A 23,083-nucleotide genomic window follows, 5' to 3' on the forward strand; every position below is an offset into this window, starting at 1 on the left:
AGGTGTGTGGGTTTATTTCTGGGCTCTCTCTTCTATTCCATTATGATCCATATATGACTGTAGCTTCATATTAAGTCTTAAGATTAGGTAGTGTGAATTCTCCAACTTTGTTCTTTTTCAAAATTATTTTGGCTATTCTAGTTCATTTGCCATTGCTACTTCGCATTTACTGCTAAGGGTGTGAAATAATATTCATTCCCTTTCATTTCCTAACCAAAATCTTTTTTTTAATACCATGGTGTGTGTTCATGTGTGTGTTTATGGTTGTTCTGGGCACCAGAGTGATTTCTTGATCTTGCTTGCATTTGTAGGGAGGGAGTGTTAATCTTGATACATGGCCAAAATAGCCTGCATTCATTGCATTCTTCAAACATAGAAAAATAATAATATAGGAAACATCAATGTTAGAATCAGCTTGTTGATGTGTATCAAAAAAATCCTGCTTGGATTTTGATTGGGCCTTCATTGAATCTGTAGAATAGTTTGGGAAAAATTGTTATCTTTATAATAAGGAGCCTTCCAATCCGTGAACATACATGTCTCACCATTTATTTAGATCTTCTTTGATTTCTTTCATCAGTTTTGTGTAGTTTTCAGGATATTAGTCCTGTACATATTTTGTTAGATTTGTACCTAAGTTTTATAGGTTATTGGGTAGTTTTGTTTGTTTGTTTAAGATTCCTTGGGATTTTTCATTGTAAACAATCATGTTGTCCTCAAGTAGAAAGTTTTATTTTATTTATGAAATGACTTTCATTTGTTTTTCTTACCTTATTGCACTAAGATCTCAGTATGATGTTGAATAGGAGGGATGAGAACAGACATTCTTACCTGATGTTAGGGGGAAGCGTTCAGTCTTTGACCATTAAGGATCATGTTAGCTATAGGCTTTTTTGTAAATACCTTTTATCAAATTAAAGGCATTGTCTTTTTAGTTTTCTAAGAGTTTTTTTTATCATGATTGGTTGTTGAATGTTATTAAATAATTTTTCTGCGTCTATTGAGGTGATTGTGGTTTTTCATCTTTAATCAGTTTATATTGTGAATTGCTTTTCAAATAGTGAAACAGCCCTGCATTTCTAGGAAAAACTCCACTTGGTCATGATGTGTTATCCTTTCCATATAGTTGGATTCAATTTGCTAATACTTTATTGAAGATTTTTGCTTCTGTGTTTATGAAAGGTTTTGGTCTGTGAGTTGTGTTTCTTGTAGTATTTTAGTCTTTGGTATAGGATAATGCTATTCTCTTAAAATAAGTTGGAAGTTTCTTCAATTCTGTTTTCTGGAATAATTTGTGGAGAATTGGTAATATTTCTTCCTTAAATGCCTGTTATAAGAAAACCTGAAGTTTTATTTGTTGGAATGCTTTTAACAACAAACTCAATTTCTTTAGTAGATCTAGGACTATTCAGGTTACATCTTTCTTTTTGAGTGAACTCTGGTTTTTTCTGTCTTGGGAAGAATTTATTTCCCTTAAGTTGCTGCTACTGACATTTTAAATACCAAAAAATGTTTATACTTTGGCAGTTTGTTGGTGGCCACCCTGTCACATTCTGCCCTGTTCATCTTTTGGTGGGAGCATTTTACCCATTCAACAAAACTGTTTTAAATCTGAGAAGCAGCATAATGTAGTAAATAAAGTGTATATTCAGTCTGATGACTGAAGAGTAAATGACATAATCCGTGTAAAGTGCTTGGTAAACACTAATTTAAATAATCCCATTTTTGTTATCATCTTCATCAGTGTAATCTCTCGGTGGTATCCAACAACAGTCGTAGGTTTTGCTTCAGACTTTTTGGTGTTCCAGACTACAAAAGCTTTTCTTTTTGTTTTAAATTAACAGTTTTCTAACTGGCCTTGTCACATACGTGGCCTCTAGCTAGGAACATCTTCTTTTTAACTGTAAATACCTTTTTCATCTGTGTCTCTCCTCTGAAAACCATATGTGTACTTAGATGCATGCACACACACATATAACATATATACACAAACATATATAACTATTTCCTTTTCCATTATTTTTAGTTTCTACATCAGAGCAGCGACCGTGCTAGTAAAGTGGACAATATGAAATAAAGCTTTTGTTTTTGTCATGTGTGGTCCCTTAATTCAGTGAATACTTGGATGTGTATTTTTAAAATCACCTGGAAAGCTTGTTTATAGTGTTTTCTGGGCCTCATTTCCAGAATCTAATTCATTTGGTTGGGTAGGGCTCATGAATGTCCATTTCTGACAAGGTCACTGATCAGCTGAGTTGGAGGCTATTGTATAGTGGTTGGAAAACTATTATAAATACTCAGAACTTCTTCACTAAATTATAATATTGGGCATGTCATCAAACTCTCATATATAGTCATTAGTGATTAATCTCTTTAATATAGCCTTTATTCTCTTAAAATATACCTGTCAGTATACCTGTTGATATTTTGTCTCTCACTTATTTTTGAACTAAAATTTCCTAAGATCTAGTCAGATCTCATATTCAGAACATTTTGAATTTAGACCTTTCTTCCCCTCTTCCTTTCTACATTTTTTTAAACTAATTTGTGACTTTATCGACATGCACATTTGTGACTGTATGGACACACAATATATTTTCTTCATAGTACCTAAATGCATCTTATTTCCTCACACATAGAAATTTTCTTGATGGATCATTCTTTTCCATTTTAGTTTAAAAGAAAAATTTGCTTATAAGAAAATATTTATATGTAGGCAGCTTTGAATCCTTAAATGCATTAGTTATACATATATTTTATCTACATTCAGTCTATGCCTTGTGATTATATTAAATGATTAAAACAGTAATAAACTTAGGGTGTTTGAGTGAAAAAATGTCACTGTCTTTAAAATCTTCTTAAGCCATTTTCAGTAGAACTTTGAAGTATTTTAATTTTGCATGGTTTTTGGTTGTTTTAGCAGAGGCCTATGCTGTGGAACATTTATATCTTTGTTTCTGTTTTAGGTGCGTATAGCAGCAAAATTCATCATTCATGCCCCTCCTGGAGAATTTAATGAGGTGTTTAATGGTGAGTGTTTAATTCATAACACTTACGCCTTGATATGTCAAGCACTCCTTTTTTAAAGAATAAGTTACATAACCAAAGTAACTAAGTTAAGGGGAGTGGGTAGAAAAATGTATTTTCTGAATTACAGTGAAAATTTTTGTCAATCTGGATTTTGTAAGGTTGAGAATATAATGTGTTTATGACATATGATAATTATGTTTGCAAATTTTAACCCTCTTAAAGAATAACATTAAATCATTTTAAAAGACAAGAAAATTTTAATTTTAATTTTTTTTTGGAGTTGTGAAATGCATTTTTTATGTTTCTTTTAAAGAAAAGCCTACTTGATTAATAGGAACAGCCAAAAAAGAAGGGAGGGACATTGTTTCACTGTGCTTGTTTCCTGGGCTTAGAAGATGACATCACATGTAAAAACAATTTGTTATTTAAATTATATCTCATAAATCAGTTCACAGTATACCTTTCTTTAAACCTCACACCTCACTGGCAAACAGTTTTATAATTATTCACCCATAGACGAAAAATTTAAATACAACATAGTCTCCTGGTTGCTGTAAAAACTGTAACAATAGCTCCTCTTTAACAGAATGAAGTGGTTGAAATAGTTGTGCAGAAAATGGCCTGTAGTGATTTTTACACAAAACTTCTTTTTTTTTGCGGTACGTGGGCCTCACACTGTTGTGGACTCTCCCATTGCGGAGCACAGGCTCCAGACACGCAGGCGCAGTGGCCGTGGCTCACGGGCCCAGCCGCTCCACGGCATGTGGGATCTTCCCGGACCAGGGCATGAACCCGCGTCCCCTGCATCGGCAGGTGGACTGTCAACCACTGTGCCACCAGGGAAGCCCTATGCAAAACTTTTTTAAAGCAGTTTTAAGAATAATCTACCACAAGTACTTTAAATGCGTAATTTCTACTTCATATATATTTGGCTTTCACTATGTCTTAAATTAAAACTAATTTATACAGTGCTCTTCAGTTTCATTTTTTTAAACATTCTACTCCAGAGTAATCTATTTAAACCTGTTTTTTAAGAAGTTTAATCTCTCATTTTCATTCATAGTATAAGATATAATGGAATCTCACCTCAGAAAAGATTAGGTTTGAAAGTCAAAAAATGAGGCAAAAATTGTATAAAGTTAAAATACCCTAGAAAATCCCTTAAATCATCCACAAACAAGATTAATATATGATTTAGTACATATAATTACATATGGTAATTTTTATACATTTAAAAATTTAACCACTGAGCTACACTTAGAGGAAGAATGGCAGTCTATATTGTGAAAAATCTGGAAGTTAAAATATTCTTCCTTTCAAGATAACCATAAAATCTGAAGCAATGAATTGGGAAATTGGGGAGAATTCAGAAGTATTTCTTCTTCCTATAGGGTTTAACTTCTGTTTTAATATTCAGCCTTTATAACCTAAATACAGGTTAATACGTTTGATGGTTGGGGCATTAAAGAAGATAGTCTTTTCTCCATAGGGTCAAAAGTTGGCATTTAACTTAAACTGATAATGGGGGAACTGTGCTAAAGTCAGTAGCCCCCAAACTCCCATACAATTTATAGAGCCAGGAATAAATTATAATTCTAAGAAAAGATTTTCACTTGCTATTCTTACCCTGAATTAAATGCCCAACAGATTTGTTAATCAGAAAGACCCTGAAAGAATGTATGAGTCCCAGAAATTGCTTTTCTAAGTCTCATTGGAAATTGATGTTGAGTTGATATGTTCTGTGTTGACGTACAGTAGGCATTTTGGATGAGGACTTGGGCATTCAGGATGAGCCATTCAGTAGACCTGGGCTGGAACTGTGGAATGGAAATGGGAATATATATGTAAGTTTTAAATGAGGGAGTATTTTAGAGTGAGAAAGGAGTTAAGTATTTGAGGGGGAAATCTCATATGCATTTGGTTATTTTCATGCTATTTTTGTTGATAATATTAACATCAGAATGATTCCATTGAAGCCACAAATTTTAGAATTTCAGAGTCATAAAATCTTGTCAGATCAGTGGTTCCCAAATGCTATTTCCTAGATTGGCTATGTAAGAATCATTAAAACGTAGATTTCTGGTCTTCATTCTCAAGAACTGTTGTGTTATCTGGGCTGGAGCTCTGAAATGGATACTTTTTTTTTTATTTTTTATTAAGACTCCCACCCACGCATTGTTCTGATGTGTGGTCTGACTTGAAACCACATCCCTTCTTAAGAGTAGTTTTATTTTATTCAAATTATTCTCTATTTCTTTCACTGTATTCTTCATATGATAGAAGTTTGGACTTTTTTTCCAGAGTAAAGATAACTGGATCATGTAGACGTTGCTTTTAAATTATTTTCCCATTTAGGTAGAACTGAAAAAGATATACTACCTACCATGCGATACCGCTGTTAATGATTATGCTTTAAATATTGAAGATACAATAATCATATTTATCAAATCGAATTCCCAGTTTACTTTGTGAGATAAGAATACCTATAATTGTAAATGTCTGTGTTTTAATTTTTTAGGCAGAAGCTTCCATTGTTTAAAATCAGTTAACTTAGAAATCAAATTAGTATTATTTTAGTGGTTAGCCAGATACTGTTTTTTAAATTGGGACTTACTGCTACAAAGAGGTATGTGAATAGGCAATATTTTTTTTTTTGGAATAGCTTTTATTATTTTTGTAAAAATGATTCATAGTCATTCTAAAATTTCCAAAGAGCAAAAAAGAATCTAAGAATCACAAAATTCTACCCTCTCTTCTCCACTGTTTGAATGAAATACTTCCAACATTTCTCAATTTAGACACATATATAACATTGCATAAATATCATACTGTACATGCTGGGTTTTCCCCTTCTTGTTTATTATATTATGTATATATTTCCAAGTTGATAAATACGTATCTACATTATTTCTATTGGATGCCCAATTTTACACTATTTATAAGAACTATTGTCTGTTTATGTTACATTTAACCAGTTTCTTAATAGAAGGTACTTATTTGTGTTATTTTCATTTAATGAAAAAAATTAGGATACTTTGTTATATGTACTTTATGATAGCAATTATGTAAAACAGCCAAGTGTATAGGGAAAATAATGAAAGAAAATACATCAAGACTAGAGTAGAATTTTGTTTGTTTTTTGGTGAAATTATATGATTTTTTTTCCCAATTAAAATTGTAGTTTTAAAGTTGTGTTTTAATGATTAAAAAGCACGTGTCTACATAGTTGAGTCTGAAGTTAGGACAGAGTTAAGAATCAGCAACCAAAGTGAGATTACTAAATCAAATAAAGTAGTTATCCATATCTAACTCAACACATTCATCTGTTGTTGTACATGAGCTGTCTGAGAAACAAAATGCCTACATCTGTACTGCATTCACAAGCTGTTTCTTATTTAATCACTTTTTCCATAGAGCAGATTCATTTGAAACTCATGATAGTATTGTCAGACTGAGAGGCATAGTGCTCAGTCTTCGGCAGATCTTATCACACCATCTTTTTGGTGTAGCTTATCTCCACTTTAGTTCTTTGGAGACATGTTATAGTCTGCCTGCATTGACTATTAAGAGTATGAAATAACATATTTTTATCTCATTCCATCTGCTATTTCCTTACCAAAATCTTTTCTTTTTTTATTAATACCATGATATGTTTTTGTGGTTATTTTGGTCATCACAGTGATATTTTGATCTCCCATACATGTTTTGGGGGGTGGGTAGGATACTGACACATGACTAAAATAACCTAAATTCATTCCATAGAAATTTCAAATATAGGAAAATAGTAATATAGAAAAAATAACGTTTGTTTTGCAGATGTTCGGTTACTGCTTAATAATGATAATCTTCTCAGGGAAGGAGCAGCCCAGTAAGTATTATGCATTATATTAACATAATTAAAGTGACATGGGAAAAAATATTTTAAAAGTGGTTTTTAGGTACTAATCCATGAAATAGATATTTGCACATCAAGTTCAAATATATGTAATAATATGTATGTACTAGGTTAGAGGAAAAATATTTTTCATCACAGGATATAGAGACACAATTATAACATGAAATTCTCTATTCATTGTGTGTTTGGCAGTGGCTTATATACTCAATACTGTATTTTGACATTTGCAAAGTTGGATAAAATTATTTTAAAAACTTTGTGAAATTGTGATACTTTAAATTTTATGCAGGTTTTACTTTCTGTTAAATGCTTGATCCTAATAGAATTTTGAGAAGGACCTACTGTATAGCACAAGGAACTATATTCAGTATCTTGTAATAAGCTATAATGGAAAAAAAGTCTGAAAAAGAATATATATATGTATGTATAACTGAATCACTTTGCTGTACACCTGAAATATTGTAAATGAACTGTACTTCAGTAAAAAGAAATAGATTTTTGAGGGTTAGGAGCTTATTTTATTCATCTGTAAATACCTAACATAGTATCTGACACATATTTACTTAATAAGTATTTATTAGATTTGTGAGTGATTCAAAGAACTAAGCAGTTATAAATCCTAGTACATCATCTTTGGACCAATGACCACAATCATGACTTGCCACAACTATCTTAAGATTTCAGAGAAATAATTGGTTCTCTTTCCCTCTCCCACCTCCCTAAATAAGGCCTGTGGACCCGTATTTTAGGCTAATGGACTCCATTACTCATTTGAAAACGAGGAGATTAAACGTTCAGGTGCCTTACAAAGAGTGTTCAGTATCATCCAGTCACCTACTTTCATCTTAGTGTACTACCCAAAATGTGAAGTCCTGACTGATGGGGGAAATTGGCTCTAATTCTATTTTTGTAATGTTTGTAAGGCTTTATTGAGTAAATTTGTTAATCCTAATGAAGGTAGAGGTTCAACAGACTTCTAGACATACCTGATTTTGCTTCTGATTTAAATTCCTGTTATTTTTTTCCCATTTTTAAATTGAAGTATAGTTGATGTACAGTATTACATATGTTATAGGTATACAACATAGTGATTCACAATTTTTTAAAGTTATATTCCATTAATAGTTACTGCAAAATACTGGCTATATTCCCTGTGTTGTACAATACATCCTTGTAGCTTATTTATTTTATACTGTACATAATAGTTTGTATTTCTTAATCCCCTACCCTTATCTTGCCCCTCCCCCCTTCCCTCTCCACACTGGTAACCACTAGTTCTCTATATCTGTGAGTCTGTTTCTGTTTTGTTATATTCACTAGTTTGTTGTATTCTTAGATTTCACATACAAGTGATATACAGTATTTGTCTTTCTCTGACTTACTTCACTTAGCATAATGCCCTCCAGGTCCACCCATGTTGTTGTAAATGGCAAAATTTCATTCTATTTTATGGCTGAATAGTATTCCATTGTATATATTTACCACTTCTTCTTTATCCATTAATCTGTTGATGGCCACTTAGGTTGCTTCCATATCTTGGCAATTGTAAATAATGGTGCTACAAACATTGGGGTGCATGTATCTTTTTGAAGTAGTGTTTTTATTTTCTTCCAGTATATACCTAGGAGTGGAATTGCTGGGTCATGTGCTAGTTTTATTTTTAGTTTTCTGAGAAACCTCCATACTGTTTCCCACAGTGGCTGCACCAATGTACATTCCCACCAACAGTGTAGGACGGTTCCCTTTTCTCCAGGTCCTCTCCAGCATTTGTTATTTGTGTTCTTTTTGATGATACCCATTCTGACAGGTGTGTGGTGGTATCTCACTATGGTTTTGATTTGCATTTCCCTAACGATTAGCAATGTTGAGCATTTTTTCATGTGCCTGTTGGCCATCTGTATGTCCTCTTTGGAAAAATGTCTATGTTTGTCTTTTTGCTGTTGAACTGTATGAACTATTTATTCTGGATATTAATTCCTTATCAGTCGTATCATTTGCAAATATTTTCTCCCGTTCATTTTGTCTTTTTGTTTTGTTGATGGTTTCCTGTTCTGTGCAAAAGCATTTATGTTTAATTAGGTCCCTTTTATCTCCTTTGCTTTAGGAGATGGATTCAAAAAAATATTGCTAAGATTTATGTAAAAGAGTGTTGTCTGTGTTTTTCTCTAGGAGTTTTATGGTTTCCAGTCTTACATTTAGGCCTCTTTTTTTTTTTTAATTTTATTTATTTTTTTTATACAGCAGGTTCTTATTAGTCATCAGTTTTATACACATCAGTGTATACATGTCAATCCCAATCACCCAGTTCATCACACACACCCCACCCCTCCGCTGCTTTCCCCCCTTGGCGTCCGTACATTTGTTCTCTACATGTGTGTCTCAATTTCTGCCTTGCAAACTGGTTCATCTGTACCATTTTTCTATGTTCCACATATATGCGTTAATATACGATATTTTTCTCTTTCTGACTTACTTCACTCTGTATGACAGTCTCTAGATCTATCCATGTCTCAACAAATGACTCAATTTTGTTCCTTTTTATGGCTGAGTAATATTCCATTGTATATATGTACCACATCTTCTTTATCCATTCATCTGTCGATGGGCATTTAGGTTGCTTCCATGACCTGGCTATTGTAAATAGTGCTGCAATGAACATTGGGTGCATGTGTCTTTTTGAATTATGGTTTTCTCTGGGTATATGCCCAGTACTGGGATTGCTGGATCATATGGTAATTCTATTTTTAGTTTTTTAAGGAACCTCCATACTGTTCTCCATAGTGACTGTATCAATTTACATTCCCACCAGCAGTGCAAGAGGGTTCCCTTTTCTCCACACCCTCTCCAGCATTTGTTGTTTGTAGATTTTCTGATGATGCCCATTCTAACCGATGTGAGGTGATACCTCATTGTAGTTTTGATTTGCATTTCTCTAATAATTAGTGATGTTGAGCAGCTTTTCATGTGCTTCTTGGCCATCTGTATGTCTTCTTTGGAGAAATGTCTATTTAGGTCTTCTATCCATTTTTGGATTGGGTTGTTTGTTTCTTTAATATTGAGCTGCATGTGCTGTTTATATATTTTGGAGATTAATCCTTTGTCCGTTGATTCGTTTGCAACTATTTTCTCCCATTCTGAGGGTTGTCTTTTTGTCTTGTTTATGGTTTCCTTTGCTGTGCAAAATCTTTTAAGTTTCATTAGGTCCCATTTGTTTATTTTTGTTTTTATTTCCATTACTCTAGGAGGTGGATCAAAAAAGATCTTGCTGTGATTTATGTCAAAGAGTGTTCTTCCTATGCTTTCCTCTAAGAGTTTTATAGTGTCTGGTCTTAAATTTAGGTCTCTAATCCATTTTGAGTTTATTTTTGTGTATGGTATTAGGGAGTGTTCTAATTTCATTCTTTTACATGTAGCTGTCCAGTTTTCCCAGCACCACTTATGGAAGAGACTGTCTTTTTTCCATTTTATATTCTTGCCTTCTTGGTCATAGATTAATTGACCATAAGTGTGTGGGTTTATTTCTGGATTCTCTATTCTGTTCCATTGATCTATGTATCTGTTTTTGTGTCAGCACCATACTGTTTTGATTACTGTAGCTTCATAGTATAAGTCAAGTCTGGGAACATGATTGCTCCAGCTCCATTCTTCTTTCTCAAGATTGTTTTGGCTATTAGGGGTCTTTTATGTCCTTTTATCTTTTTTTTTTTAAGAAGATGTTGGGGGTAGGAATGAATTTATTTATTTATTTATCTTTGCTGTGTTGGGTCTTCATTTCTATGGCAGGGCTTTCTTTAGTTGTGGCAAGCGAGGGCCACTCTTCATCGTGGTGCGCAGGCCTCTCACTATCACGGCCTCTCCAGCTGCAGAGCACAGGCTCCAGACGCACAGGCTCAGTAGTTGTGGCTCACAGGCCTAGTTGTTCCGTAGCAAGTAGCCCGTAGCCCAGACCAGGGCTTGAACCCATGTCCCCTGCATTAGCAGGCAGATTCTCAACCGCTGTGCCACCAGGGAAGCCCACTTTTATCTTTTAATAGCAATTTGTATTTATTATTTTTTATTGTGGGGAAAATATACTTAATATGAAGTTTAACGTTTTAACCATTTTTAGGCACACATTTCCTTGGCATTAAGCACATACACATTTGTGTAACCATCACCACCATCCATCTCCAGAACTTTTTATTTTCCCAAACTGAAACTCCATACCCTTTAAGCAATAATTTCCCATTCTCCCCTCCTCCTAGCCCTTGTGAACCATCATTCTATTTAATGTATGAAGTGGAGTCATCAGTATTTGTCCTTTTGTGACTGGTTTATTTTACTTAGCAGAATGTCTTCAAAGTTCATTTATGTTGGAGCATGTGTTAGAATTTCCTTCCTTTTTAACACTGAATGTGTGTTTGTGTGTTTATATACATATATATATATATATATATATATATATATATATATACACCACATTTTGTTTATCCATTCACATGTCAGTGGACAGTTGGGTTGCTTCCACCCATTAAGTATTATATTAAAGTACATAATAAAAATCAGTTTACTTGATATCTTTGACTTTGGTTATTAGTTTCTGGGTGAATGGCCTCTTATTCCTAAGTTCTTTAAACCTTTTAAAGTTATATATACCCAAGTAAAATTAGTTTTCTTTACAATAGCATATAGCATGTTGACAAAAGTCTTATGGAAGTAAAGAAAACATACAATGTTTATGAACTTGTAACAACAGTACTTTCATTTATTGTGTTGTTCATTGTTGCTTATTTCCTCTTTAGTTCTTCTAGGTCCTTGTTAAATGTTTCTTGCATTTTCTCTATTCTATTTCCAAGATTTTGGATCATCTTTACTATCATTAGTCTGAATTCTTTTTCAGGTAGACTATTTCCTCCTCATTTGTTAGGTCTGGTGGGTTTTTGCCTTGCTCCTTCATCTGCTTGTGTGTTTTTCTGTCTCCTCATTTTGCTTATCTTACTGTGTTTGGGGTCTCCTTTTTGCAGGCTGCAGGTTCGTAGTTCCCGTTGTTTTTGGTGTCTGTCCCCAGTGGCTAAAGTTGGTTCAGTGGGTTGTGTAGGCTTCCTGGTGGAGGGGACTAGTGCCTGTGTTCTGGTGGATGAGGCTGGATCTTGTCTTTCTGGTGGGCAGGTCCACACCTGCTGGTGTTTTTTGGGGTGTCTGTGGCCTTATTATGATTTTAGGCAGCCTCTCTGCCAATGCATAGGGTTGTGTTCCTGTCTTGCTAATTGTTTGGCACAGGGTGTCCAGCACTGTAGCTTGCTGGTCGTTGAGTGGAGCTGTGTCTTAGCATCGAGATGGAGATATCTGAGAGAGCTTTCGCTGTTTGATTTTACTTGGAGCTGGGAGGCCTCTTGTGGACCAGTGTCCTGAACTTGGCTCTCCCACCTCAGAGGCACAGCTCTGATGCCTGGCTGGAGTAGCAAGAGCCTGTCATCCACACGGCTCAGAATAAAAGGGGGAAAAAAAGAGAAAGAAACAAAGTAGAAGATAAAATAAAATAGTTATTAAAATAAAAAATAACTATTAAAAAGTTTTTTAAGTAAAAAAAAAAGGAAGAGAGCAACCAAACCAACAAACAAGTCCGCCGATGATAACAAGTGCTAAAAAATATACTAAGAAAACAAAACTAAAAAAAAAAAAAAAAAACGGACTGACAGAACCATAGGACAAATAAAGCTATACAGAGAAAATCACACACAGAAGCATATACATACACACTCATAAAAAGAGAAAAAGGGGAAAAAAAAAATATCGTTGCGCCCAAAGTCCACCTCCTCAATTTGGGATGATTCGTTGTCTATTCAGGTATTCCACAGATGCAGGGTACATCAATTTGATTGTGGAGATTTAATCCGCTGCTCCTGAGGCTGCTGGGAGAGATTTCCCTTTCTCTATTTTGTTTGCACAGCTCCCGGGGTTCAGCTTTGGATTTGGCCCCGCCTCTGCGTGTAGGTCACCTGAGGGCGTCTGTTCCCGCTCAGACAGGACTGGGTTAAAGGAGCAGCTGATTCGGGGGCTCTGGCTCACTCAGGCCGGGGAGAGGGAGGGATACAGATGTGGGGCGAACCTGCGGCGGCAGAGGCCGGCGTGACGTTGCACCAGCCTGAGGTGCGCCGTGCGTTCTCCCCGGGAAGTTGTCCCTGGATCCCGGGACCCTGGCAGTGGCGGGCTGCACAGGCTCCCCGGAAGGGAAGTGTGGATAGTGACCTGTGCTTGCACACAGGCTTCTTCGTGGCAGCAGCAGCAGCCTTAGCGTCTCATGCCCGACTCTGGGGTCCGTGCTGTTAGCGGCGGCTCGTGCCCGTCTCTGGAGCTCCTTTAAGCAGCGCTCTTAATCCCCTCTTCTCGCGCACCAGGAAACAAAAAGGGAAGAAAAAGTGTCTCGCCTCTTCGGCAGGTCCAGACTTTCTGCCGGACTCCCTCCCGGCCAGCCGTGGTGCACTAACCCCTTCAGGCTGTGTTCACGCCGCCAGTCCTCTCCCTGCGAGCGGACCAAAGCCCGAGCCTCAGGTCCCAGCCCCCCACCCCCACCCCCGCCCCCGCCCCCGCCCCGGCGGGTGAGCAGACAAGCCTCTCGGGCTCGTGAGTGCCGGGTCGGCACCGATCCTCCGTGCGGGAATCTCTCCGCTTTGCCCTCCGCATCCCTGTTGCTGTGCTCTCCTCCTCGGCTCCGAAGCTTTCCCCCTCCGCCACCCGCTGTCTCCGCCCGCGAAGGGACGTCCTAGTGTGTGGGAACCTTTCCTCCTTCACAGCTCCCTCCCACTGGTGCAGGTCCCGTCCCTATTCTTTTAATATTTGTTTGTTTGTTTGTTTATTAGCTGTGTTGGGTCTTTGTTTCTGTGCGAGGGCTTTCTCCAGCCGCGGCAAGCGGGGGCCTCACTTCATCACGGTGCGCGGGCCTCTCACTATCGCCGCCTCTCTTGTTGCGGAGCACAGGCTCCAGACGCGCAGGCTCAGTAGCTGCCAGCTCACGGGCCTAGTTGCTCAGCGGCACGCAGGATCCTCCCAGACCAGGGCTCGAACCCGGGTTCCCTGCATTGGCAGATTCTCAACCACTGCGTCACCAGGGAAGCCCCGTCCCTATTATTTTGTCTCTGTTTTTTATTTTTTCTTTTGCCCTACCCAGGTACGTGGGGAGTTTCTTGCCTTTTGGGAGGTCTGGGGTCTTCTGTCAGCGTTCAGTAGGTGTTCTGTAGGAGGTGTTCCACGTGTAAATGTATTTCTGATGTATCTTTGGGGAGGAAGGTGATCGCGTTTTACCCTTCCGCAATCTTCCCCTTCCCCCCCGCCCCCAGTACTTTCAAAGTAACCTTTTCCTCTGAGTTCTCTGTGGTAAATAAATGTGTGGGTTGTTTCATGTAGGTGCAAAAATTAGTGAATTTTTTTTAAAGTTAAGGAAATGAGAAACTTTGTTAACATCTTTATTGGAGTATAATTGCTTTACAATGGTGTGTTAGTTTCTGCTTTGTAACAAAGTTGTTTGTTGAAAGAAGAGTTTTCCCCCTGCAGAGTAAAGTTTAATGAAGGTCAGAAAAATGTTCATAATTATATAAGTGGTATGAAACAGTACACATTTGAATAAAAAATGATGAAAGCATTGAAATTTTATTTGTCCAAAGGAGTATTTATCTGATGACTGTTACATTTAAATAAATTGGAGTTCTTTTTAAAATAATTGGAATAATTTCTCTTTTATTATGAACCAAATTTCAGGGACAGTCTTGGTCCGTGTTTCAAGAGGTATATACATTAAATGCCTGATATTCTGATCTTTTAAGGAGATTTTAGTCTTTGAGGAAATCAGTACCTAATGATAAAACAAGATGTTTATAGTATGACCTCAAAAAACATCAAAACCTTCAGTAGAATCTTCAGGTTTTCTTGCATGTGGTTATAGTCTCAGTAAGTGATTGCTAACTAGATGAACAAGAAGAGAAAGAATTGATTCTTTTAGTTGACTTCAGTAGTGGTCTTTGTACAGAAGAATTTCTCAAAACTCTTTGTTCAAATTCATTTTGCAGACATCTGAAGTTATCTGTGAAGTACAGAAATACACCTTAAATCATTGATTGACTTTAGAATTATATTACTCTGGTTCACAGTGTCCTGTCTGTGAAATAATTTTCAAACAAACATGCTGTTACCCCCATTGTTCACTTGACTTGGTTCTGAATTACTTCTGAAATACCTCCAAACCTGGTTTCATCCTCAAAAGATAATGTATCACCTGTCATTGAGACTGCCTAGACCTATATAACATAAGCTTGGAAAGCATTATAAAAACATTTAAAATGTGTCCTAGTGGCAGTTTCACCAGAGTAAGTGCATAGCCATAGTCCTATTGCTTCTTCAATTGCATTTTTTGATACTGAATTTCTTTTATACAAGTACAGCTCCTTCTGTGTACTTCTTTTCCTCCATTCTTCCACCTTTTTCCTGTTGCTTTAACTCTTTTAATTTTAAATTTATTTTTGAGAAATTCCTCTTCCTATGTTTTTGTAAGGGGGGGGGAAACATGGCTATTCTTAAAAGTGGTTCTAATGGGACATCTTTACTGAAGGGCATAAAATTCAGTGTATTTCATAGTAAAATTAGGCATACTGAAGACTTGGTACTCTCAAGTCTAGAAAACTTTGAAATATCCAGAAATAGCCTTTTATTCAACAGACATATGAATGCCAGACTTCACTGTGATGATGAGACAAATAAACCTCTTAGGGATTTTCCAATGGGGAGTCAGACATGTTGAATTTCTGGCCAACTGAAATAAAATATAGAGGCATATCAAAGACCTTTGGAGCCCAAAGGAAGAAATTTAAAATTTCTATTTAGAGATGGTTTTTGAGCTGAGTTTAAATGATGAAAGCAATTCAAATAGTAAATAAGAGAGATGATGTGGAAACACATGGTGAAAAGTATAAGATGTGAATGACTAATGGTAAAGGGTATAAAAAAAATCTAAATACAGGAACAGGTGACTTAGAAATGGGTGACTGGGCTACAGAACTCTACAAGGGCAGAGAAATTATTGTTTTCACTGTGTCTAACAGAGTGCTTAACACCTAAATATTTGCATGGGTAGAGGGGTAGGTAAATGGACGATGAGTGGGTAAATGGAGTAAGTTTTCTGAACTAGAAGGGACTTGGAAGTCATCTAGTTCAAACCCGTCTTTTTTGTGGATATGGTAAGTGGGGCCCATACTAGCTAATATCAGGGTTCGAACAAAACCTAGATATTCTGTAATCTGACTCCTAGGTTAATGAGTACCTTACTTGCCATACTGAGTAATTGTCACCTGTTTAACTTGCTTTGAGCATTTAAGATACAGTTTTACTTATTTCATATTCATTGTCTTCTTTTCAGATTTCCTGTTCTTACCCCACTCCCAGATTATAGATGAACGGGGTTTGATATGAGCAGTAAAGGACCCAAGACCAAATTACTATCTAAATTTATTATTTAAATATGTCTTTTACTGGAAAGGGAACCCTAAATTCTAAGTGATTTAGAATACTTTTTAATCTCAAACATACTTTTGAGATAAATTCATTTAAGGGATAGTAACTGCCTGGGTATGTTGGGGCTATTCCTAAGAAAATTACAGTTTTAATGAATAAAGAAAATCTCCCTTTCCCTCCATACGTTTCTATATTTACCCCCATCTTTTTTTGACATGCAGTGTCAGGAATTTGACAGCTAGGAATTTAATCCTACTTTGCTGTTTTTACATTTACTAGTCTCCTGTTAACTCATCAGTAATGCTTTGCTCAATCTCCTCTCTCGAGGAGATTCAGTGGCTAACACCTAAAAATTCAGTGGACATGTTACCATCCAGAGTAATCTGAAAAGCTTCCAAGTAGATTAGATTTAGAGATGTACTCCTAAATTTAAAAATTCTCAGTATTTTTCCTAGTAAGTGGAAGAAATTTCCTAGGTTATAGACTTAATAAAATACAGTGTGATCTTTATTTTTTAGGTAATTTTTTTGTGCTATGAGAGTTTTTCCTACAAATGTATTATGTAGTTATGTAATACATTATTCTTTACTCATATGAAAGTAGAGAGAGGCTTTATTCTTGGATCTATCTCGTCACCATTTCCTAGTTCAGACTCTCAGCTGTTCTAACATGGACGTTTGCCTAATGATAGCCCAACTGCTTTTCTGCCTCTAGTTGCTCCACCACCCAATTGTCATATACACTGCTGCCAAATTAATCTTCAGAAGTAGTTTGCGGTTGTCTTTTCTCAAAAAGCTTCTGTAATTCTGCTTTGCCTCCCAAATGAAGTAATTTTTCCATCATGCAGGGCCTTTCAGTTGAAGGCAGTAAATATAACTGAACACCTGCTATGTGCCAGGCATTGAGCTTGGTGCTTTCTATGATGTTGGACTTAACCTATCTTCTCCTCTTGTATTTTGCTCATCTTGGTCCCTCTAATTGAATTACTCTTCTCATCCCTCCAATTTCTGCAAGACCAGAGAGCCTACCCATTATTTCAAGGCCATTACTCAGTATCACTTCCATTATGATATCACCCCTGATTCTCTTTTCTTCTTACCCTTGCCTCAACAGAATGTAATTTTTAAAAATATATGTTCTCTGTGATGTTTATTGGTCATTCTCTTATGGTGCTTTCTGCTTTGTGTTATGATTATGTTTATCATAGCTCCTATTCAACTGTAAGCCCTTTGATCTGTCTAATTACTCTTTGCATCTCTCACAGCACCTACTCTGTTTCCCGGTATGTTGTATACTAAATATTAGTATATACTTGAATAGTTGGATATGTGTCTTATAAGTGGCTAACCTTTACTTTCAGGGTTTTGAAGGAAAGGACTGATTATATTTACTGATTTAATTTTTTGCTAAGCATTGAAAGCTGGATGTCATTCACTGGTTTTTAAAAAGCCATACCTATATAATATTTATACCTAATATAAGATCAGTAGTAGAGAATTACATTTTTATTTAACTTGCCATGTGCAGTGCAGGAGACTTTTATTTGACAGTGAATTGTTTGTGATTTTTTTAAGAACATTAAATACGTAATTTTAAATAATTGACCCTTTTCTTTTTTAGTGCATTTGCACAGTATAACTTGGACCAGTTTACTCCAGTAAAAATTGAAGGTTATGAAGATCAGGTATGTTTCATATAAACACAGGATCTGATATTCTTTATTTCATCTATAATGGTTAGTGTATCCTGCAAGAATTGTGAAGTGGTATGTTTAAAGTTTAAAAAAAAAGCGTTCATTTTAATCATAGCCACTTAGGAGCAAAGTAATTGAAAATGTAGTTTCTTTTGTTGAGACCAATAATGCTATTAGCAGAAAGTTCCTTTTAGAAATATTCAAATGTAATTATTTTAAGATTTTAGAAGATAATTGCTTTAAATCTACTTTCTTGTTTTTTATAGGAAAAAAACCAATCCTATATTAATCCAAAATCTAGAGTTTATATTGTAAGATTTATGTCATAATTTAGTTGCTCTGGAATTGTACAGTTCTTCATGTGAGCAACTTAGCATTTAGTAATTATTAAATCTTTTCTTTACAAAGTACAAGTTGGAATTGCTAAGCAAAGAAAAGCCCCAAAAGTCACTAGCATTCTTAGTTTTTATTTTTTGGTTTAAAGTTACTAGTAATTGAACAGTGATTGTGTTTCTGTAATGCTTACATGAAGCACAATTTACATAAAACAATATGAAGAAGGAACTGGAGGTAAAACATAAGAGAGAGTAGTAACAATTAGTTCTCAGTGGCAAATTATATTAAAGCTTGCATTTGGCATTATTCATTATGTAATATGTAGTCTCGTAGTTATAGGGGAAAAAGAGAGACCAGACAGAAGATGACTTATAACTGAAGGGAAAAAGTAAACGTGGGTAGGTAGGTAGGTAGGTAGATTTATGCATGTGTGTATACACACACATACATATAAAGGCATGTAGTGTTTCATTTCACGAAGCTCTTAAATTTTTTTTCCTTGGGAGATTTTGTGTTTTTGATTTTTTTTTAAACTGTTATAAACAGTGCTGTATTGAATATCATTGTACCTCTGGGCACATGGACCATTGTTTTGTTAAGGTAAATCCCTAAAAGAATTGCTGGATCCGGGGATGCATCCTTTTAAAATGTCGGATAGCTCTCAAACTCATTTTATGAACCTACTGTAATTTTAATACTTAAACCTAATAAATATAAAACAAAAAAAGCAAACTATACTAATCTCACATATGACTATAGGTTTTAAAACTTTAAACAGATATTAACAAACAGAATCCAGAAATATATCAAAAGAATAATATGCCAAGACTAAATAGAATTTATTACAGGAGTGCAGGAGTGGTTCCATGTAAGGCAATATATTGCTCTTATTGCTTAATCAACAAATAAAGAGAAAAACCTTATGATACATCAATAGACAGTGAAAAGGGATTTGAAAACTCCAGCAGCTAATCCTCATTACAAAAACCCTAAGTAAAATAGGGATAGAAGAAAACCTCTTAAATATAATATACTGTTTAACGAAAAACAGTAGTAAATATCAAACTGTAAACACTAATATAATTTTAGTTAACATAGAAAATTAGCCAGGTATGTCAACTTATCACCATTATTATTTATCATAAATGGAAGTATAGCAAATAAGACGAGAATGAGAACCCTTAAATCTTTGGAAAAGAACAGAAAACTCTTAGGTGACATGATTTATATATTTAGAAATAGTGAGAAACTCCCATAAATTAACCTCCCAACCAGAATAACCTATTAGACTTAACAGAATTTTGTGAGATGGCTGAATTTAAGGTAAGTGTACAAAATGCATTAACTTTCCTCTATTGTGGCAAGTAGGGACTTTACACTAGTCGTGGTTGGAGGGGGAGGAGTTTCATTTTAAATTGTGGTAATACTGAACATAAACCTTAACAAGAAATGCATAGGATTGTGAAGAAAATGGTGGTTATCTTGAAACACATAAAACAGGTTCTGAGCAAATGGAAGAGCACACTGAATTCCATTTTGAGGTAGAAAGTTAAATTATTTAAAAACTAAAATATGAATTTAATGCAGTTTGATTAGAATCCTGATAGTTTTTTAATTGGTCAAAATTTTCATAAACTTTATATGAAAAACATGCTTGAAGAAACACAAGAAAATGTAAGAGTGGTGAGAGACAATTGCATTGCTAGATAGCAGAAGGTGCTTTACAACCAATGTAAAGTCAAATCAGTGTGGTATTGTGTAGACAAATAGATCAATAGAGCAGCGTATCAAGCCAGAATTTAGTTCCAAAATATATGAATATTTTTATACATGATAAGGTTATAATTTAGACAGACATATAATAAAGGTTATTGGTACCACTGGTTTCGATCAACTACATATGCCATATAGTTAAACCAGTCCTCTGTCTTACAATATATAGAAATAAATTTCAGGTGGATTAAAAATTTGTAAAATGACTAGAATTTTAGGAGAAAAGAGTCTACATGTATAATTAAGGGCAGAGGAAACCATCTTAAATAAGACTGGAAACCCAGAAACTATAAAAGAAAAGATGGACATTTTGCTACATATCAATTATTTTAACTGTAGAATAAAACAAATACCTCAAATAAAGGACTCTTATAAATTAGTAAGAAAAACACCCACCCAGATGAAAAATATTTGCTCACAGAAGAGAAAATGGCCCACAAACTTGGAGGTATTTAGACCTGTGAGCGAGAGAAATATAATTAAAGTAATGAGATATATTTTATACTCATCAGACTGAAAAAAGAACTGTATACCTGTTGATGGTGATAATTTGAAGGGAAGCATCTCATATATTGTTTGCAGAAATGTAGATTGTCACAGCCATTTCTGGAAAGCAGTCTAATTATGTATTAAAAATTAAAAATATACAAACCCTTTACCTACTGTCCTCACTGCTGAGAATCGATATCTAAGAAAAATAGAAGCATCCAGTGGAAATAGAAACATTAGTATGTTAGAATATATGTACAATAATACTTTAACATTTTTAATGTGCCTATCCCCCCTCCCAAAAAGAGAACAGCCTGGAAATAAAGAGATGGTCCAACAGTAGTGGAATGGCAGAATAAATTGTTATACCCACATCATGGGATAGTATGCAACCATGAAAAAGAATGATGAGAGGTTTACCAGTTGACTCTGAAGGATTTCTATAAAGTATTGATGTTGAAAAAAACCAGATGCAGAAAAATATGTGTGCATTTTCGTTCCATTCTTGTAGAACAGTGGCCAATAAAAGCCCCTGGATGTGTGTGTATGTATATATAGACGTGTATGTATTTATCTGTGTGGGATAATATGACTGAAAAAAATTCAGAAGGGTACATCCTGTGTTTGCATAATTTACATCAAAGGGATGGGGGAGTCCTGACATAGGTATAGAGTCAAAGATTGGGAGAGTCGCATGGGAAGGAAAAAGAGCAAAATTTTTTAAAAGAAAGCACAGAATGTCAAATTTATGTGTGTATAATTTAAATGCACATAAACAAAGAAATTACATTTGTTAAAATTTGGAAGTCAGTTGAAAACAACTGTCAGTGATTATCTTAATAAAAACAAGCAGCAGGCACTTAACAGTAGATGAGATTGTGGGCCCAGCAGTAATGTAGGACACACTGAAGAGGATTCTAAGTGGATTAAAAACATACCCTTGGGGCTTCCCTGGTGGCACAGTGGTTGGGAGTCTGCCTGCCAGCGCAGGGGACACGGGTTCGTGCCCTGGACCAGGAGGATCCCACGTGCCGCGGAGCGGCTGGGCCCATGGGCCATGGCCGCTGGGTCTGCGCGTCCGGAGCCTGTGCTCCACAACAGGAGAGGCCACAGTGGTGAGAGGCCCGCGTACAGCAAACAAAACAAAACAAAACATTCACTTGTAACCGTTCTCAATGAAGGTTATTACCAGTTCCTTAGTTTTGAGGAACTGGAGACTGTCCATAGTTCTCAAAAACAAAACAAAACCTGACTCCAGCAGGGTAATTAGACAATGGATTTTTTTTCCCCCACCAGGTAGCTGGATGTTATATTGGGAGAAAATCAGATCCACTGATCTGAGCTGCATGAGAGCAGCCTCATTGTCTTTATAGTCTGCTCATTTGAAGTATTATACTTGGGCCATATAGTAAAACCAGTTACTTGGAATAGAATTCTTTTATAGTTTTAAGGAAAAAGTTCAAGTGAATGTATAATATATCAGTATTTAAATGCTATTTTAAATATTCTTTTTCCAAAATTCATTGCATCATTGAAGGTATTGATTACAGAACATGGTGACCTGGGAAATGGAAAGTTTTTGGATCCAAAAAACAGAATCTGTTTCAAATTTGATCACTTAAGAAAGGAAGCAACTGATCCAAGACCATACGAAGCAGAAAATGCAATTGAATCTTGGAGAACTTCAGTAGAAGCTGCTCTGCGAGCTTATGTAAAAGAACATTATCCAAATGGGGTCTGCACTGTAAGTTATCCAGTGTGCACTTTTTTCTTTTGTATTATGTAAATATGACGGTGATTTTGTGATATCTTGAAATTTATAGTAACTTACAGAATGGACATTTTATAATTTAATATTCCTTTTTTTTGAAGTAAATATTTCTAAGAATGTTTACTATTTTTTTCAAGAAACTTTAAATAGTAAATGTATTATGATAGTCAAAAATGGAAAAATGGTTGTACCTTGAATTAAATCCAAGTAGTAATTCTCATACATTGATTTGAGGAACATGATATGATGAGATTCTTTAATGTCATGTTCATGACTCATCTCCCTAAGTTTACATCAAACTTCTTTTCATTAAATTACAAAATCTTAGAACAAATAAAATTATTTGGAAGTGAACTCTTGTCCTCGTGTGTTTTATAATCAAATTTCTTAAGGTTTTAAATGTGATTCTTTCATAGGTTTAACCTATTTTTTATTTTCAGGATAAAATATGATAGAAAGTAGGAGTACTTTTTTTTCTTTCATAGCCTGTGCCTAGCTATGCTTTTTAGTACCTCACGTTTGTTTTTCTGTGATCTTCTCCATAGCCAGTGATCTTTTGAAATGCAAATCAGATCATGAAATCTCCTGCTTGAAATTCTTCAAAGATTTCGTGTTG

At 35.4% G+C, this 23,083-nt stretch overlaps 1 protein-coding gene across 1 annotated transcript in view; it reads left to right on the forward strand.

Moving 5' to 3' along the window:
* The window catches only part of CAPZA2 (capping actin protein of muscle Z-line subunit alpha 2), a 56,505-nt gene that overhangs the window by 21,963 nt on the left and 11,459 nt on the right, over positions 1-23,083 (forward strand). The window contains exons 2-5 of the mRNA XM_029234254.1: positions 2,967-3,030; positions 6,847-6,898; positions 18,026-18,089; positions 22,234-22,440. Coding sequence (XP_029090087.1) covers positions 2,967-3,030; positions 6,847-6,898; positions 18,026-18,089; positions 22,234-22,440 — 387 coding nt within the window. The remainder of the gene's footprint in view (positions 1-2,966; positions 3,031-6,846; positions 6,899-18,025; positions 18,090-22,233; positions 22,441-23,083) is intronic.

The sequence above is a fragment of the Monodon monoceros genome, unplaced genomic scaffold (genome assembly GCF_005190385.1).
Source record: "Monodon monoceros isolate NGI ecotype Baffin Bay Population unplaced genomic scaffold, NGI_Narwhal_1 Super_Scaffold_2, whole genome shotgun sequence".
Classification (NCBI taxonomy): Eukaryota; Metazoa; Chordata; class Mammalia; order Artiodactyla; family Monodontidae; genus Monodon; species Monodon monoceros.